This window comes from Dermacentor silvarum, chromosome 8 (assembly GCF_013339745.2).
Source record: "Dermacentor silvarum isolate Dsil-2018 chromosome 8, BIME_Dsil_1.4, whole genome shotgun sequence".
Lineage (NCBI taxonomy): Eukaryota > Metazoa > Arthropoda > Arachnida > Ixodida > Ixodidae > Dermacentor > Dermacentor silvarum.
The window spans coordinates 8,491,927-8,506,290 of record NC_051161.1 but is presented as its reverse complement, the minus strand read 5'-3'; the positions used below and the strand labels follow the sequence as shown (position 1 = coordinate 8,506,290).

The 14,364-nt window shown below is 47.2% G+C and overlaps 1 protein-coding gene across 1 annotated transcript in view; it reads right to left on the bottom strand.

The window, feature by feature from the left end:
* Positions 1 to 14,364, bottom strand: part of LOC119460589 (U3 small nucleolar RNA-associated protein 6 homolog) — an 85,587-nt gene that overhangs the window by 46,980 nt on the left and 24,243 nt on the right. The window contains exon 12 of the mRNA XM_049673200.1: positions 4,601 to 4,701. Coding sequence (XP_049529157.1) covers positions 4,601 to 4,701 — 101 coding nt within the window. The remainder of the gene's footprint in view (positions 1 to 4,600; positions 4,702 to 14,364) is intronic.

Here is a 14,364-nt window from a genome sequence, read left to right as displayed (position 1 = left end):
CAAAATTTAATCATGCACATATCTTTCAACCTGTGCTTGTGGCAGTGAAAACTGCTGCCACAAGCAAGTGAAAATTGCTGCTGGTTGATGAGTGTGATGATGTGGATAATGGCGTGTGGCGGTGATAAGAGAAAGTGCGTGACAAGCCAGCTTGAATTGATGGTGATTGTATGGCAGTACAGTGGAATCTCGATGATACGAATCTCACGGGGTCACAAAAAAAATTCGTATTAGCCGAAATTCGTATCATCGAAACACAATAAAACTAGCTAAATTAAAGAGTCGAGAGGTGAACTCACTCAGGCACACGTACGTAAAAAGCATTTACAGTATAGACCACTTATAACGTAACCATTTATAGTGCAGAACTGGCTACAACGCGGCCTTTTCCGACTCCCGTTTACCCTCCCATAGAACTCCATGTATACACATACCGCTTTACAATGCAGCCGCGTGAAACGAAATTGTGGCTTTCGCAGGAAAATCTCGCCGACAAGGGCGGTAGCAAGCACGAGGTGCGCCCACCGATGGGAGAGATCCAACGAGGGCGATGCGGAGGAGGAGCATGAGACGTGGAGCACGAGTCCAAGGGCGATAAAGCCACCACAGCGTGCCGTATGTGCCAGTGAAAGCGCGTGGGGGACGCCTGCCTTCACGGACAGCGAACGCACAGCGGAGAGCAAACGTGACTTCCGTTGCGCGAAAGGCCGTGGGGGTATGGGAGGGAGGGAGGGGCGACGCTGTGCCTGCGGCGCCACATGCGTATCTTGCAACCGAGCGCAAGGGTAACTGGCGACGCAATCTCCCCCCGCGAAAGGAGCAAATCAGGAAGGTAGCGCGGGAGGTAGGGAGGGGGGGAGGGCTTCTACTCTGCCAACAAATGCGTTCTTGTACTTTGCGCCTGTGCCGGCTGTCGGTGTTGTCGCGCGCACCGTATCTTGAAAGTGATCTCCACACAGCTCTGGCCTTTGTATGCGCTGTGCTTACGCCGCTCAGTTTCCGTTGAAGCGATAGACCGCACGAACCTTCGCTTGCTGCGCAGCAGCCGCGCATTGGGAAACGCGGCCGCCGCAGCAAGCGAAGAGACAAAAAAAAATGTGGTTGATCCCTCTTATATAGGAATCGGTATAGAACACGAAAGTGAAACGTGTCTTCACAGAAGTAGTGTAATGTTTATTGCACATTGATATATAATGTCTATTGGTGTTTTGTGGCTAAAGCGCCCTTAGGCGTTGATGCACCCACGCTGACGCCTGGTGGCACGTCTCCTCCATCACGACTACCAACGTCGATGACCATGAGCAACCGTCGTGCATATGGAAGCTGCACTACGCTGCACACGCTAGCACAACGCGAAAGACGAAGCACGTAACTGAAACACTAATACAACGCGCAAGACAAAGCACGTAACTGAATCGTCACCGAGTCAAATCAGCGCGTACAGCGCGTCGTAATTGCAGCCTCCACGATCAACTTCAGAAACATTTTCAGAGCTAATTGCGGAGGCCACGCTCCGCTGTGCTGAGTACGGTGAACGCCACCTAGGTGGCGTTGGTAGTGCTTCTTGATGCCAGCGTCCCTTCGAATGCTGGCATCGAGGCGTCGTAGTGCTGAGACCACCGAAGCGTTCACTGTCGGTGCGCGTTAGTGTCATAATGCAGTACTTCTCTTTTCTGCTCGTAGGCGGCGGCACCGCCCCGAGCAAGAGCGCGGGTACACGGAGGAGTGTTAGATATATAAGGCGCGTCTGTGTAGCTCTCTGCAAATGCGTTTGTGGCGCAATGGGTTAAACGCTCGGCGATCTATCGTCGCGGACCGAGAGGTCGTGGGTTCGATTTCCAAATTTTGCATGTTTGTGGAACTTTTTTTTCTGGTTTCTTTCTTTGTATTATGTTCTATGACGTATTTCCGTGACGGAAATACGTCAGTGAAGTCTTGGTGGACCCCGGCATAAAACACTTTCGTGTTAAAAGAAAAGCACAAAAGCAACAAAAGCGCCACCGCTTCAAACTCTTCACGCCCAGTCGCGGCTTCCGCGCTGTCCGGAGCCGCGTCCGCGCCTCCGCACCAAAAGAGAAAGGGAAAACGCACGTGACTGCGCGCTGTTCTCTTTCGCGGCCGTCGGTGGGGCGACGTTTATTCATATCGACCGACGCGGGTCGAAAATCGATTCGTAACAACCGTTCTCTAGCACGTTGCAAAGTAATGGGGCTCGGCCGGGACCTCAGGAAAATTCGTATCATCCGGAAATTCGTAGTAGCAGTGATCGTATCATCAAGATTCCACTGTAGCAAGAAGAAAAGTGCTGATGGTGATTGCGAAGGAAGATGACGTGCCACAGAAAAGGAAGAGGAGAGAGCATGCGAGCGCACAGAGCGAGCAGCCGCCTCAAACGTCAGCTCACAGAACGGTGGTTCAAGGCTCGGGTACTGGCGACCGGGTGTCCTGCTATCGTACAGACCTGGTCGGAGATCCCGCTTGTGGCTGGGCTCTCCTGCGCACCAGCGGCCTGCTGTTATAGCGGCATGGTGCAGTGCTTCATGCTGGCGACCAGGACGCCTGAGCTACCTGCCTGCTGAGCAAGCCCGATGACTGTCGACCGGGTGTCCTGCTACCATGCGGACCTGGTCGGAGATCCCGCTCGTGGCTGAGCTCTCCTGTGCACCAGCGGCCTGCTGTAATAGCGGCCTGGTGCAGTGCTTCCTGCTGGGCACCGGGCGCCTGGGCTACCTGCCTGACGTCCTAGCGACAGCCCGACGTCCTAGCGGCGGAGACGTTACGGACCAGCTACAGCAATGGCCTGGCATTCTGCCGGCCTGCTGTTCCCCTGCTTCCACATCGCGACAAGGAGCAGCATGATGATGATGGCGTAAGACGTGGCCGTCGCAAGCAACACACCAGCTGTCTTCAAGTGTAAGACGACGCAGCGACGCACTACGCAACAGCCGCCATGGTCACCGCAACGACGACACACACCGGCGAGTCGTGATGCATGAGTGCTAGGCACATCCTTATATAGAAGGACCAACGACTTAGCGAACTCTAGTCCGTGTGTATGTAAAGCGTCTTTATCGTGTTAGCATGTCTGTATAAAGTCTGTGTTTCGTGTAACAAGCGCCCGTCTGCCGTGTCATTATTAAAGGATCCTGTGCCCAACGGAAACAGCAAGTTTTTTTCCATCACAAAAGTCTCAACAGTGCTGACGTTGAAGGAGCTTCTTTAGAAGCTTTCGCTGTTGAGGTTCCTTGGTGTTGAAATTTTCCTTGCTTCTTCTAAAGCCAGGTTTTTAATCCAGTTTGCCATTGAAGCATCCTGGTGGTACTTAACTACTTTAGAACGAGGTTCTTAAAAACATTGCCAAGCTTGCTACATGGTCAAACTTGTAGGTTGGAAACAGTGTTTTGAGGGGCTTAGCCAGTTTAGTAGCAGACACAGAGGTTTTCACCTGGCGACTGTTGTTGTCCAGATGCATGATGAGGCAGCATAGTGTGGGTACTTGAGCTGATAGTGTCAGGTAGCCATAAGCACCAGCAGGGGTCCCGTGACAGTGCCCACTTTTATTGCGATAGCAATTATATGGACACTTCTACCGGATTTCTGCCGTCGCCGTCGCCGTTGCTGTGAGGTTCCCTATAGATAAAATCTTCGCAACGCGCCGTATGCCCGAGCGGAAGCGTGCGGGGACACGCACTATCACGGAGAGCGAACGCACTCAATCACCCACGCGCAAGCAAGGAAGCGGGAAGCCAGCGCCGGAGGAAGCGCACTTCTACTCTGCCAACAACCGCGCTCGTCGCTCATCTGCACAGTCTCTTATCTCCACACGGCTCTGACCTTTATGCGACGTGCATTCGCCGCTCAGTTTCCGTTGAAGCGATAGACCGCACGTACCTTCGCCCGCTGCGGCGTATGGGCTCGCTGCCAGCGTTTTGACAGTTGTTGTCTGCAGTCATTCAGTGTGATCTATTCATGTTTGTTTGTGCGCGCTCACACCACGCTTGTTCATTCAGTTAGTAATAGTCGGGCCACATTTTCCAACGCACGCTACACATGCAATGCTGCCCGGATCGGCAGTGCAGCACTACAGGTGTGCCCCTTCGCACGCGCTGCCCACGGTAAGCGCTTCTCATCAACACCACCGTTTCACACGCGCCTTCTCGTGGTCATCGAGTCTCTCTTCATGTCGGTCTACTTACGCCGCAGCACACCTACTTACTTAATCAGCTCATGTTTACTACAATTCATATTGCTACCAAAGCCGCTCACCTTACTTCGTATGACATTGCTGTGTTGCTATCGCATTCATTGCTTCGCCCTTAGGGCGAAACTGTGACATTTTTTTACTTTTGATAGGCTCCACTGCACTGCAAATATGCTTCACCCCTATACAGTCTGAATACTTTGCTGCATAACGCGGCTGTACTGCGGCGAAGCTGACTTAACGAACCAACAACAGCAATTTTAGTGTGTTCAAATATTTTGAATAGTAAAAGTGTCTTTTGAATCGAATCGAATACTAACTGATTCAAATCTAATATTCAAAGTTTCAAATATTCGAAAACCGCTACTACAAAGTAAAATGTACAAAGAAGCAACTTGCCATTTTCAGCAAGAGGCCCCACTGTATCATCCTTGCAAACGAGCTGCCTTCTTGCCATGGCATCCCACACCTGCTCTTGATTCGGATGTCGAGTCTGCACACTGAGTACAAAAAAGCGATTCAGTCAAGAAGAGTCAGTGATGATACCTGCATCATATCTGTAGTGTGTTGGGCAAACTACTACCAAAACTAGACATGAGAACAATAATTCGTCTAATGCATCAAATCAGCTAAGTGCATATTGTTGTCGAAGTAGGAAAACAGAGTAGCCTAAGTAGCCCTCAGTCACCCCTGCCCCCCCCCCCCCCCCCCACTCCGATCTGGATCCGCCAGTGGTGCATATTGATTGATTCATTTATGGGGTGTAACGTCCCAAAGCAACACTGAGTCTATGAGAGATGCTTAGAAAGGGGGCTCCGGATTAATTTCGACCACCTGGGGTTGTTTAATGTGCACTTCAATCTGAGTGAGCCAAGTACACAAGCATTTTTGCGCTCTGCCTCTATTGAAACACGGTCACAGCAGCCAGGAATCAAACATGCAACCTCATGCTCATCAGCATAGCACCACAACCACTGAGCTACTGCAGAAAGTAGTGCCATGCATTGTGGCTAAAATTTACAGGAGTCAAGGAAATTTATTGCATGATAATATCCAGAAGCTTGAACAATTAGCTAAAGACTGATGCAATTGCCAACGTTCCTTGGTAGAGCAGGCAAGCACCGCGGCAGCTAGCAAGGAGCTTTCTCAATGTTTTCAGTCTTCACACAAATTTTTGCAGATTTGAGTCATCTCTACGAAGTGCTTGGCATCGGTTAAATATTTCTTTCAGAAATCTTTATAGTAGGTCCTTTGGGATCCGCTTTAAGCTGAGGCTATCCTTAATGTAAGCCTGCTAAAGGTTTGCATAGATCTGCTAAGGTTTTCGATGTGTAGCCTAGACCCTGGTCTGCACACAGGTTGCTATAGCATTGGAAAGAACATTGCTTTTGTGGCTGGATGACATGTCTGGCAGCCTTGGGTGCACAGTAGGGCTTTTTCGAGGCAAGGTATAGACCTTTTCAATGACAACGCCCTGGGTGTCAACCACGGAGAAAAAATAACAGGAGGTGAAACTCTGGGCCGGCGCCAGCACGAGCACTCGTCGTGATAATGTCACGCTTGGAGAGGAGGAGACGTGCTGGTGGTGAACCTTGGCGCAGCGCCCCTTGCGGCGACGGAAGGAACTACTTCCCTCGCGGTCGGGGTCGGAGCGGTGCGCGCGGCCACGGTCACGAAAGAAAAAAAATTCCTCTCCGACGGCGCCCGGCGTCGTCTGCTACTGGCCGTTTGCGCTGGGCTGTCTGATGCCGCAAAAAGAGTTGCGCCAGCGTGGTTTGCACTCAAGCAATAAAATACCTATAGACTGTCATGGTATAAATATTTTTTTCAAGATTTCAATTCAAGATCACATGCTTTTTATGCGGCAATAAGAGCAAGAAACTAGAGCACTTGAAAGACCAGACGATCTGCAACCATAGCCAGGCGCGTATGGAAAATTGCACTTGATGCTTTTTCAAATTTTTCGGCGTAACAAAAAACGAGAATTTGCTTATCTTTATCATCATGCACTCTAAAAAGTACCGATCAGAGTATGCGATACATAGCTACCTTGCGGGGAAACTAAGTTTATATTTCTGCGGCACGTTTCGGAAGACGTGGACAGACGGAACAGCAGAATAGAGCAGTCTGCCGCTCGCTTCGCGCAGTCAGAATCATTGCTTCTAAGTTCTGCAGTTCCTCCATTGCTCCTCTACAATGTAAGTGTTCGTTGTGTATGCGTTTCATGATTATCGAAAATGGGGCACCGATGCTTCGTCCCAAATGTAACAGCGGATATAAGTAATGCGCGGAAAACGCTCGAACTTTCAAAGCTCCAAATGACGAACGCCTGCAAGAATGGGCGAGATCTATAGAAAGCGAGAATCGAGAACAGACGAGAAACGAAAACGTCTGCTAAAAACATTTCCCCAGCGGAATGCTCAGCAGGCGTAAATACTACGCTGACCTTGGAGGCGCAGTCTCCTCTGACCAGCTGAAAAAGTCATTGGGCCTCTTCGATTATCCGTCCCTGACAGCCATGGACTGCCCGAAGCAGTCTTTCAACCAATGAGGGTTGCATGTACAGCTTCTCGGACAGTCCGGGACTGTCAGAGATGGATAATCGAAGAGGCCCATTGCTGCTCCTTGGGGCGGTACTGGTCAGTCCCCGTCTCATGACGCTCCAGCCAGCTTAGCGAGAAAACGTAATTGCTGCCGTTTCGTTTAGCGGCAGGCACCGTGTTCAGCTAGCGTACTCGAGCTATAGCTACCTAATGCAAGGGCACTGGCATCAAGCATCCGTGCGCGAGCAGACGACAAGACCGAGCGACCGAGCCCCGCGCTTCCCGCATCCGCTGCATCACTTCGACAAACCATCACGTTACCATATGTCAGGCGTCCGGCGTTTGGTAGGGGGCGCTGTCACGACGTCTGCCACTGCGCTCCAGTGTGACATTATGATGACGGGAGAAGGAGAAGAGTTGCGCCTCCTGTTATTCTTTCTCCGTGGTGTCAACATAATGCTCTGTGAGCTGTGCTAATTGCATTTGAACCCCAGCACAAAAGCATTGCAGAAGCTGCCATGCATGCCTTTGTGCTCCTGCACCACAATCCAGAGGTCCTCGCTCTCTCCGATAAAAATGCCTATAGTTACAGGTCGAGACACTGCACTTTCTCTGTCCCTGATGCAATGAATAGAAATCCCTGTAGGGTTATACAGCCCCTACATGCAAGCATTGTGACACAGATGTGGGGAGAATACTGCGGGCTGTGTGCTGGTGGCTTTCATGCACTCACTTTTTTAACTCTTTGGGTGCCAGATGTTTTTCGAAAGTATAATAATTTCTGTCCAAGAAACACATTAGCATTCGATTGCTATTTATTTTGCAAATGTTGGAAAACATTCAACAAATCTTTTTGAGCTAATAATTTAAACAAAAATGAAAGATTTGTGCTAATTAGTCATTTTAATAGTGTTCAGCAGGCAATGTGGCTTCATCTGTGTCACCATTGTCCCTTGAAGACACCTCGCAATTAGCATAAAGGCCTTCTGAATCAGAGCTCATAGAAGTTCTTAAATTTCTTTATCATTAAAAAAAAACGCACTAGCTTTTTGTGTCAGTCCCCCATGTCCAAATAATAGAAAAGCTAGCAATGCTGACAGTTGATAAGCTTTGTCACACCATCAGTCGTATAAAAACAAAGCCTACCATAACATTTTTAGTTTAACCAACTTATGAGTAGATGGCACAACCAGGCTACGAATGTTTTGTGTTCACGAATTATCTCAGGCCAGGGGTTTGCATCAGACGGCAGACAAGTATACTTGGGCACGGCACATAACACTTTTCTTTCTGCACTTATTCCCACAGATGGCATGCCATCGATGGTTGCAAATTTGTATTTTGCCGCTTTCCAAATGTTCTCAGACAGCTAGTGTCATTTATCGGCCTGTTTATGAGCTATTCGTCAGTTTCGGTTTTCAGTTTTCTTTTTCCGCCGCGCATAGATATATAAAGCGCCTCCAGAGAAGGGGCGTGGTCGGCGTGATGAGCGCTTGTAGCTTTCAAGATGGCATCAACGTCACGCAGCACTCGTGCACTGAAACATTGTATTTCTGCCAATTCTAATGCATCTGCACGCAATTTTTTGGACTTCTTGGAAGCAGCACTGTGTGGGGTCTCACATGTGCTCTTGGGACAAAGGAACGACAACACAGTAGTGCAAACAATCAAAAGGGCATTTATTGCGCCTTTCATACACTAATGCACACTAGCCGAATTACTACCAATTGAACATTCACACGGGCGCGCGACAAATCAAGGAAGTCCGACTCACTGCGACCCGATAGCGAGCGAATACGTTCGCCCCCATGCTATGACACCATCGCCTAGTCGTTCACGTGTACAGTCACGCGAACGGTGGCGCACATGTGAGACCCCACAACTGATGTGGAAGACAACTTCAGTTTGTAAATTTCCTAACGGAGTTTTGCTTTCTTTGCCAAACTGCTTCTAAGCTGTCATGCGCCGATATAAAGATATTCTGCTTGTTCTAAAGGTCACAGTTCTTATCTGAAGGTTGTTAGCCTTCAGTCGGGATCACTTGCCGGCGGACGCGTAGCGAGTCAATTTAGGTGCAAAAACACGGCTGGGAGTAGACCTTGTCAGCACGCTAGGACTAGTCACTAGAGTTAATGTTTCCTTTTATACCTCAAGAAATTTTTTACACAGGAACATGATATTTGCTGGAATATTGCACAGGTCCTTCATGTTAAGAATGCATATTCTGAAAATTTTTAAAGGTTTTTTTCTGTACAAAGCAACAATACCATTTTTATATAACTTTTTCTTTTTTCTACAAATGTCCCCTTTTTTAGATTTCTTTTTTCAAATTCTTTTTTCAAATTCTTTTTTAAAAACATGTTGTTAGAGAATTGTACCATTGGTAAAAAAATTTCTCCTTTAATTTGATACTACAGTAAAATCTCGTTAATTAGGATTTCAGAGGACCGAAAAAAATGTCCCGAATTAGCCGTTTGCTGAATTATTGAGAGTATCAAGAAAACAAAGGCTTAGTACGTCAACACGCTATTATTCACTGAATGAATATGCAAATCCTGTTTCTGTATTGCACAAAAGCAGTGCGAAAGCTGCTATTCTTGTCATCTCGTGAATTATTAGCACTCACAGAGACATGTTTTTCACTACCACGCACACATAGATTATTTTTGTACCAGAGAGCTGGTCATCAGCAGATCGCCCGTCTATCGCTATTTAGCCAGTGCTCTTCATCCTCGACAGTTTTGCACAGAGTCAAAACACAACTACTGTTCATCGCAACCACTGCGGATAAAACCGCAGTCGCTATCAACGCGATTATGGGTGGCGAATAGGCAGTTGCGAAGGTACGCGGCTGATGCAGTGTTATGCGCAGCGGTAAATGCAAGAATAAAGGCTTTAAAGGCACAAATAGGCACAAAACGTTCCGGCAATGCTGTCGTTAACGTATGACTTCTGCTGATGACTATGGCGCTGCGGACTCTGCCGTTTCGGTTGGAGACCAGCGCCATCTTTGCTTTTTCGCATTGCACATTTGCGGTGCTCATGCTCGATGAGCTCCGAGAGTTGTCCGAATTAACCAATGTGCTGCGAAATAAGTTCGAACTAACCAGATTTTCATTGCATTAAATAATGCATACACCTGCCGGGACCGGAGGACGAATCCAAATTATCTGATTTTCCAAACTGATAAGGGTCGAATTAACAAGGATTTACTGTATACACTTTATTAGTATCGAGCATGCTCTGTGATAGGGAAAAAAAATGAAAAAAAAGTATGTACTACACTAACCCAGAACTGCTGCTTTTCCCCAGGCAGAAAAGTGTTAATTGTTTCAGGGTCAATTCTTTCGCCAAATGCGACCTCTCGGAGTAAAATGTTTTATTGCAGGTTTAAAATCTGCAGTCTGACTTATTTAAAAAAAATATACCACAATGTTTTGTAGAGTGAACATAAAGTAAAAAAAAAATATTTCCTCTAGGTAAACATGCATTGTTTATTCATGAATACAGATGGGCTTCCATAAATACTTATAAGAATGAAAAAGGAGATACACTGAAATATATATACCGCATTTATTTCAATCTAGGTCAATAGTTTTTTTTTTTTTTTTCAAATAATATACGAAACTCTAGGGTCAGCTTAGATTCGAGGATTTTAAAAAACGCGCCAGTTTTTAACTGAAACTGATAAATATGGTGCATAGTTAGCGCCATCTAGAAAAGTCAGTATCGCAGCCGCTACTAGCCGCGCCAGTAGCCAACTGAAGTACACGAGGGCCGTCACCATTTTAACCCGTGTCGGATCGGTATGGTGTAGCATCGGCGCGCGGCGTGGCGTTATCGTAATGGCACCAAACAGGCGATGTCACTACAGTGCCACTTTCTAACGAATACCGTATTTATTCGACTCTAACGCTCACTTTTAACACGACTCTACATCTGCGTTACCTTATAGCCGTCGGCATTTCAAAATGGCCACCTCGCACGCGCGTCGAGCCTAGCTACCGTAGCTTCCTCTGTGTGCTGCAGTACAAGTGCTTAGGCAATAGTCTACTGTCTGTCTTCACGTTCTCTGCGTCTGCTCTTATCAGTATGAAGTACCGAGTTCATCATGATGCCGCATTTAAAAGGAAAGTGATCATGTGTGCGGAGACACACGGAAATCAGGCCGCATCACGGGCGTTCGGACAATCTGAAACTTGCTTGCAGGACTGGCGCAAACAGAAGGAGAGGATTTTCGCCACTAAAGCAATGCGGAACGGTTTCAGTGGACCGAAGCAGGACGTAATCTGCGACGATCCACTTCGGCGATACGATCGCCTTGGCCCTATCTTGAAAGCAATCTGCGACGGGGAAAGTCCGCAGCGCTCCGTGTTTTCGCCGCTTATAGGTCGCGTTGAAGCGAGAGGCATGTTAGCACAAAGGTCTTCGTCACTCCAGCGTTACGACAGTTCGCTACCGCGGTCAACAAGCGAGATGTGTTCATGTGGCACCGTGCTTGTTAATTTATTTAGTAAGCGAATGTTTGCAAGTTCACACGGCCGATAAAACTGCTATCCTTACTTCGTATAGCGGTCTACTAACTTGCTATCGCATTCGATGCTTCGCCTTTCGGGCGAAACTGCGACTTTTTTATTCAACGCAACTTCAGTGCATTGGGAGGAAATCTGTTTTTCCAAATGACAGAAAGTTGTATTTCTGTTTGAAAGCACGAGGTGCGCGGTACTGTAAATGACTTTTTTGTCGTCACGGAATACGGGTGCGTGTTACAATCGAGAGCGCGTTAGAATCGAGTAAATACGGTAGTTGTGCGAGCCGTAGAGGCATTGTCAAACGTTCCAGCCGGGCGGGACTTCGGCATCGATAAGAAAAACGTCCGTCGTTGGAAGGAGCCACCGGAGATGCTTTTTGCGTGGCAAACATTGATCATGTGCTCCTTCAAAAAGTGCAGCATCTCTAATGCGCTTGATGGTACTGAAAATAGTGCGCTGTTTGAAGATAGAAGATACCGACGAGGCTAGCAGGGATGCTGACATAGAATGAGCTCGGCATATTCATATTTAATAAATGCTGTTTCATTTTGCGAATGCTGTCCCTCGCTTTTTTGTTTGGCCTACATTCAAAATATATTTTTTTTTTCTGGCTTCGAACTTTTGGGGAGTCGGCTTAGAATCGGAGTCGGCCTAGATTCGAGTAAATACGGTATTCTGATTCGGCGCTTGGGTAGTCGGATCGGAGGAATCGGTAGTCACATCGGAGGAATTGCCGCTCGACTCACTTGCTGCAGAGTAACCACGCGTGCCCATAGCGTAATCAAACGGTGTATGTGAGTGCACACAAGAAAACTCTATGGTTGTGCACCTGTCCAGAAAACCAGTCCAAAAAACCAAATGAGTTAGAAACTTCCAGTAATTCTTCATTCCATCGCCAACAAGGGGCAATCAGTTTTCGCGAGCAGAGTCTTAAGAAAACAAGCACAAGCATAGCAATATTGTTTGAATACGGCAGCACTGTTTGTATGTACCAGTGCCTGCCCGTGAACACATGTAATAGCACCCCTGTGAGCAACTAACGAGCGAGCATCCAGCGGTGACCCTTTTAGAGATAAGAAACCGGATAGACATCAATTTTTACGAGTGCAACGAACGAAAACAGCCCGCGAGACAAAACCAAAACTAACCGTCGCAAGCGCTCGCATGCGCGGATGCGCAAGCGGTCGCTGAAATGGCAGCGTAAAGAAGCCGTGGAATGAAAACCAAGAGACTACCAAGAAAAACAAAGAAAACTTTTTGTATATACAGAGGTTGGCAGCACTTGCTGGGCAACTAACAGCTGCAAAATTGGCACGTTTTTCAAACACACAGTCGGTACCGTAGATACAGTGTGTCTGTAAAGTCATGGTGCACTTTTGACCAGACACAGGAAATCAACGAAACAAGGTAAATTTGAAATCTTCACCAAATAGAAGGAAAGCTCTACAAGTTTCATATTTGTTCAGTGCAGTTCGATGTGGCCTCTATTTGTTGCCCTACACACATCTAAACGATATTCAAGTTCTTCCCACACACGGTTAAGGACTTCTGGTGTAACAGAGTGAATAACGTCTGTGATTCTTTGTTTTAAATGATTAATGTCGTTGATTACACGGTTAAGGACTTCTGGTGTAACAGAGTGAATAACGTCTGTGATTCTTTGTTTTAAATGATTAATGTCGTTGATATGTTCACTGTACACTTGTTGCTTCACATAACCCCACAAGTAAAGGTCTAATGGCATCAGATCCAGGGATCATGGTGGCCATGGCTTGACAGAACCCCTGCCTAGCCACTACTGGGGGAATGTTCTATCCAGAAACTCACGAACAATGCTGGCGTACTGTGCAAGAGCGTCGTCATGTTGAAAAGATGACACCTTCTGGAAATTGTGGCACTGCATACAATTCCAACATGTCAAGGTAGTTCTTTGATGTCACAGTCTGCTCCGCAAAGAAAAATGGGCCTATCACTTGATACACACCACACGTTCACCTTAGGGGCATTATGTTCGTATTCAACGTAGGTATGAGGATTTTCAGCAGCCCCTATTCAGACGTTACGGCAATAAACATATCCACAGACATAGAATGTCGCCTCATCGCTAAACACAATCTTCTGCAGAAATCATTCATCATCGTCGATCTCACGAAGCATATCTGGAGCAAACGCGAATCGTTTGGGTCTATCCGCCAGTTTGATAGCATGCAACAGCTGCAATTTGTAACCCAAAAATCGTAGACGTCTCTTTTAACACCTTATGAACGGTAGTCTTGCTCGATGTAATTGTCGAGCACACGCATGCACAGATTTTTCAGGGCTCCTTAGGTAGCTCTCCCATATAGCCTCTACAGATTCGTCCCTTACCGATGGCCTACTTGAGCGGGGTTTGTCCAACAAACTGCCGGTATCCTTCAACTGCTTATCCCACCGATAAATGTTATTCCTATGTGGTGGCAATCTGTTGATAACGCGACGATAATCACGTTGCACTTTGGTCACGGATTTGAGTTTAGCAAGCCACAGAACACACTGAGCATCCCTCTGTACCATCCACATCTCGACTGGCATGAGCGTGGGCTGATCAGCTGCTGCGTAGTTTGTGCTGCTGCATCCTCACCTGTGTGCATCATACTACGGAAACTTGGAAATTTTCCTTTTATTTGGTGAAAATTTCACATTTCTATGTTCTTTTGTTGCTTTGCTGTGACCGGTCAAAAGTGCACAACGACTTTACGGACACACTGTATACGACAACAACCATTTGGGACATATTTACGGCAACGACCCTCAAAAGGTTAAATATTTAAATGGAGTCGAACTTCGTTATATTGAAGTCACAACTGGCCCAAAAATATATTTGTTATACAGTCGAACCCAGATATATCAAAACTGAAGGTAATCGCAAAAAAAGTTCGAAAAATAGGTAATTCGATCTATTAGCAGTTGCTTAGCTCGGCTATGCCAGGATATACGTAGCACGAGATGGTCGGGCACGTCGCTCAGTCTCCTGGCAACGCCGCTTTGCTAGACGTTCCTCCCTTTGCTCCGGTGTCTCCGCAGCACGTTTAGCCTTCTTCTGTTCGTC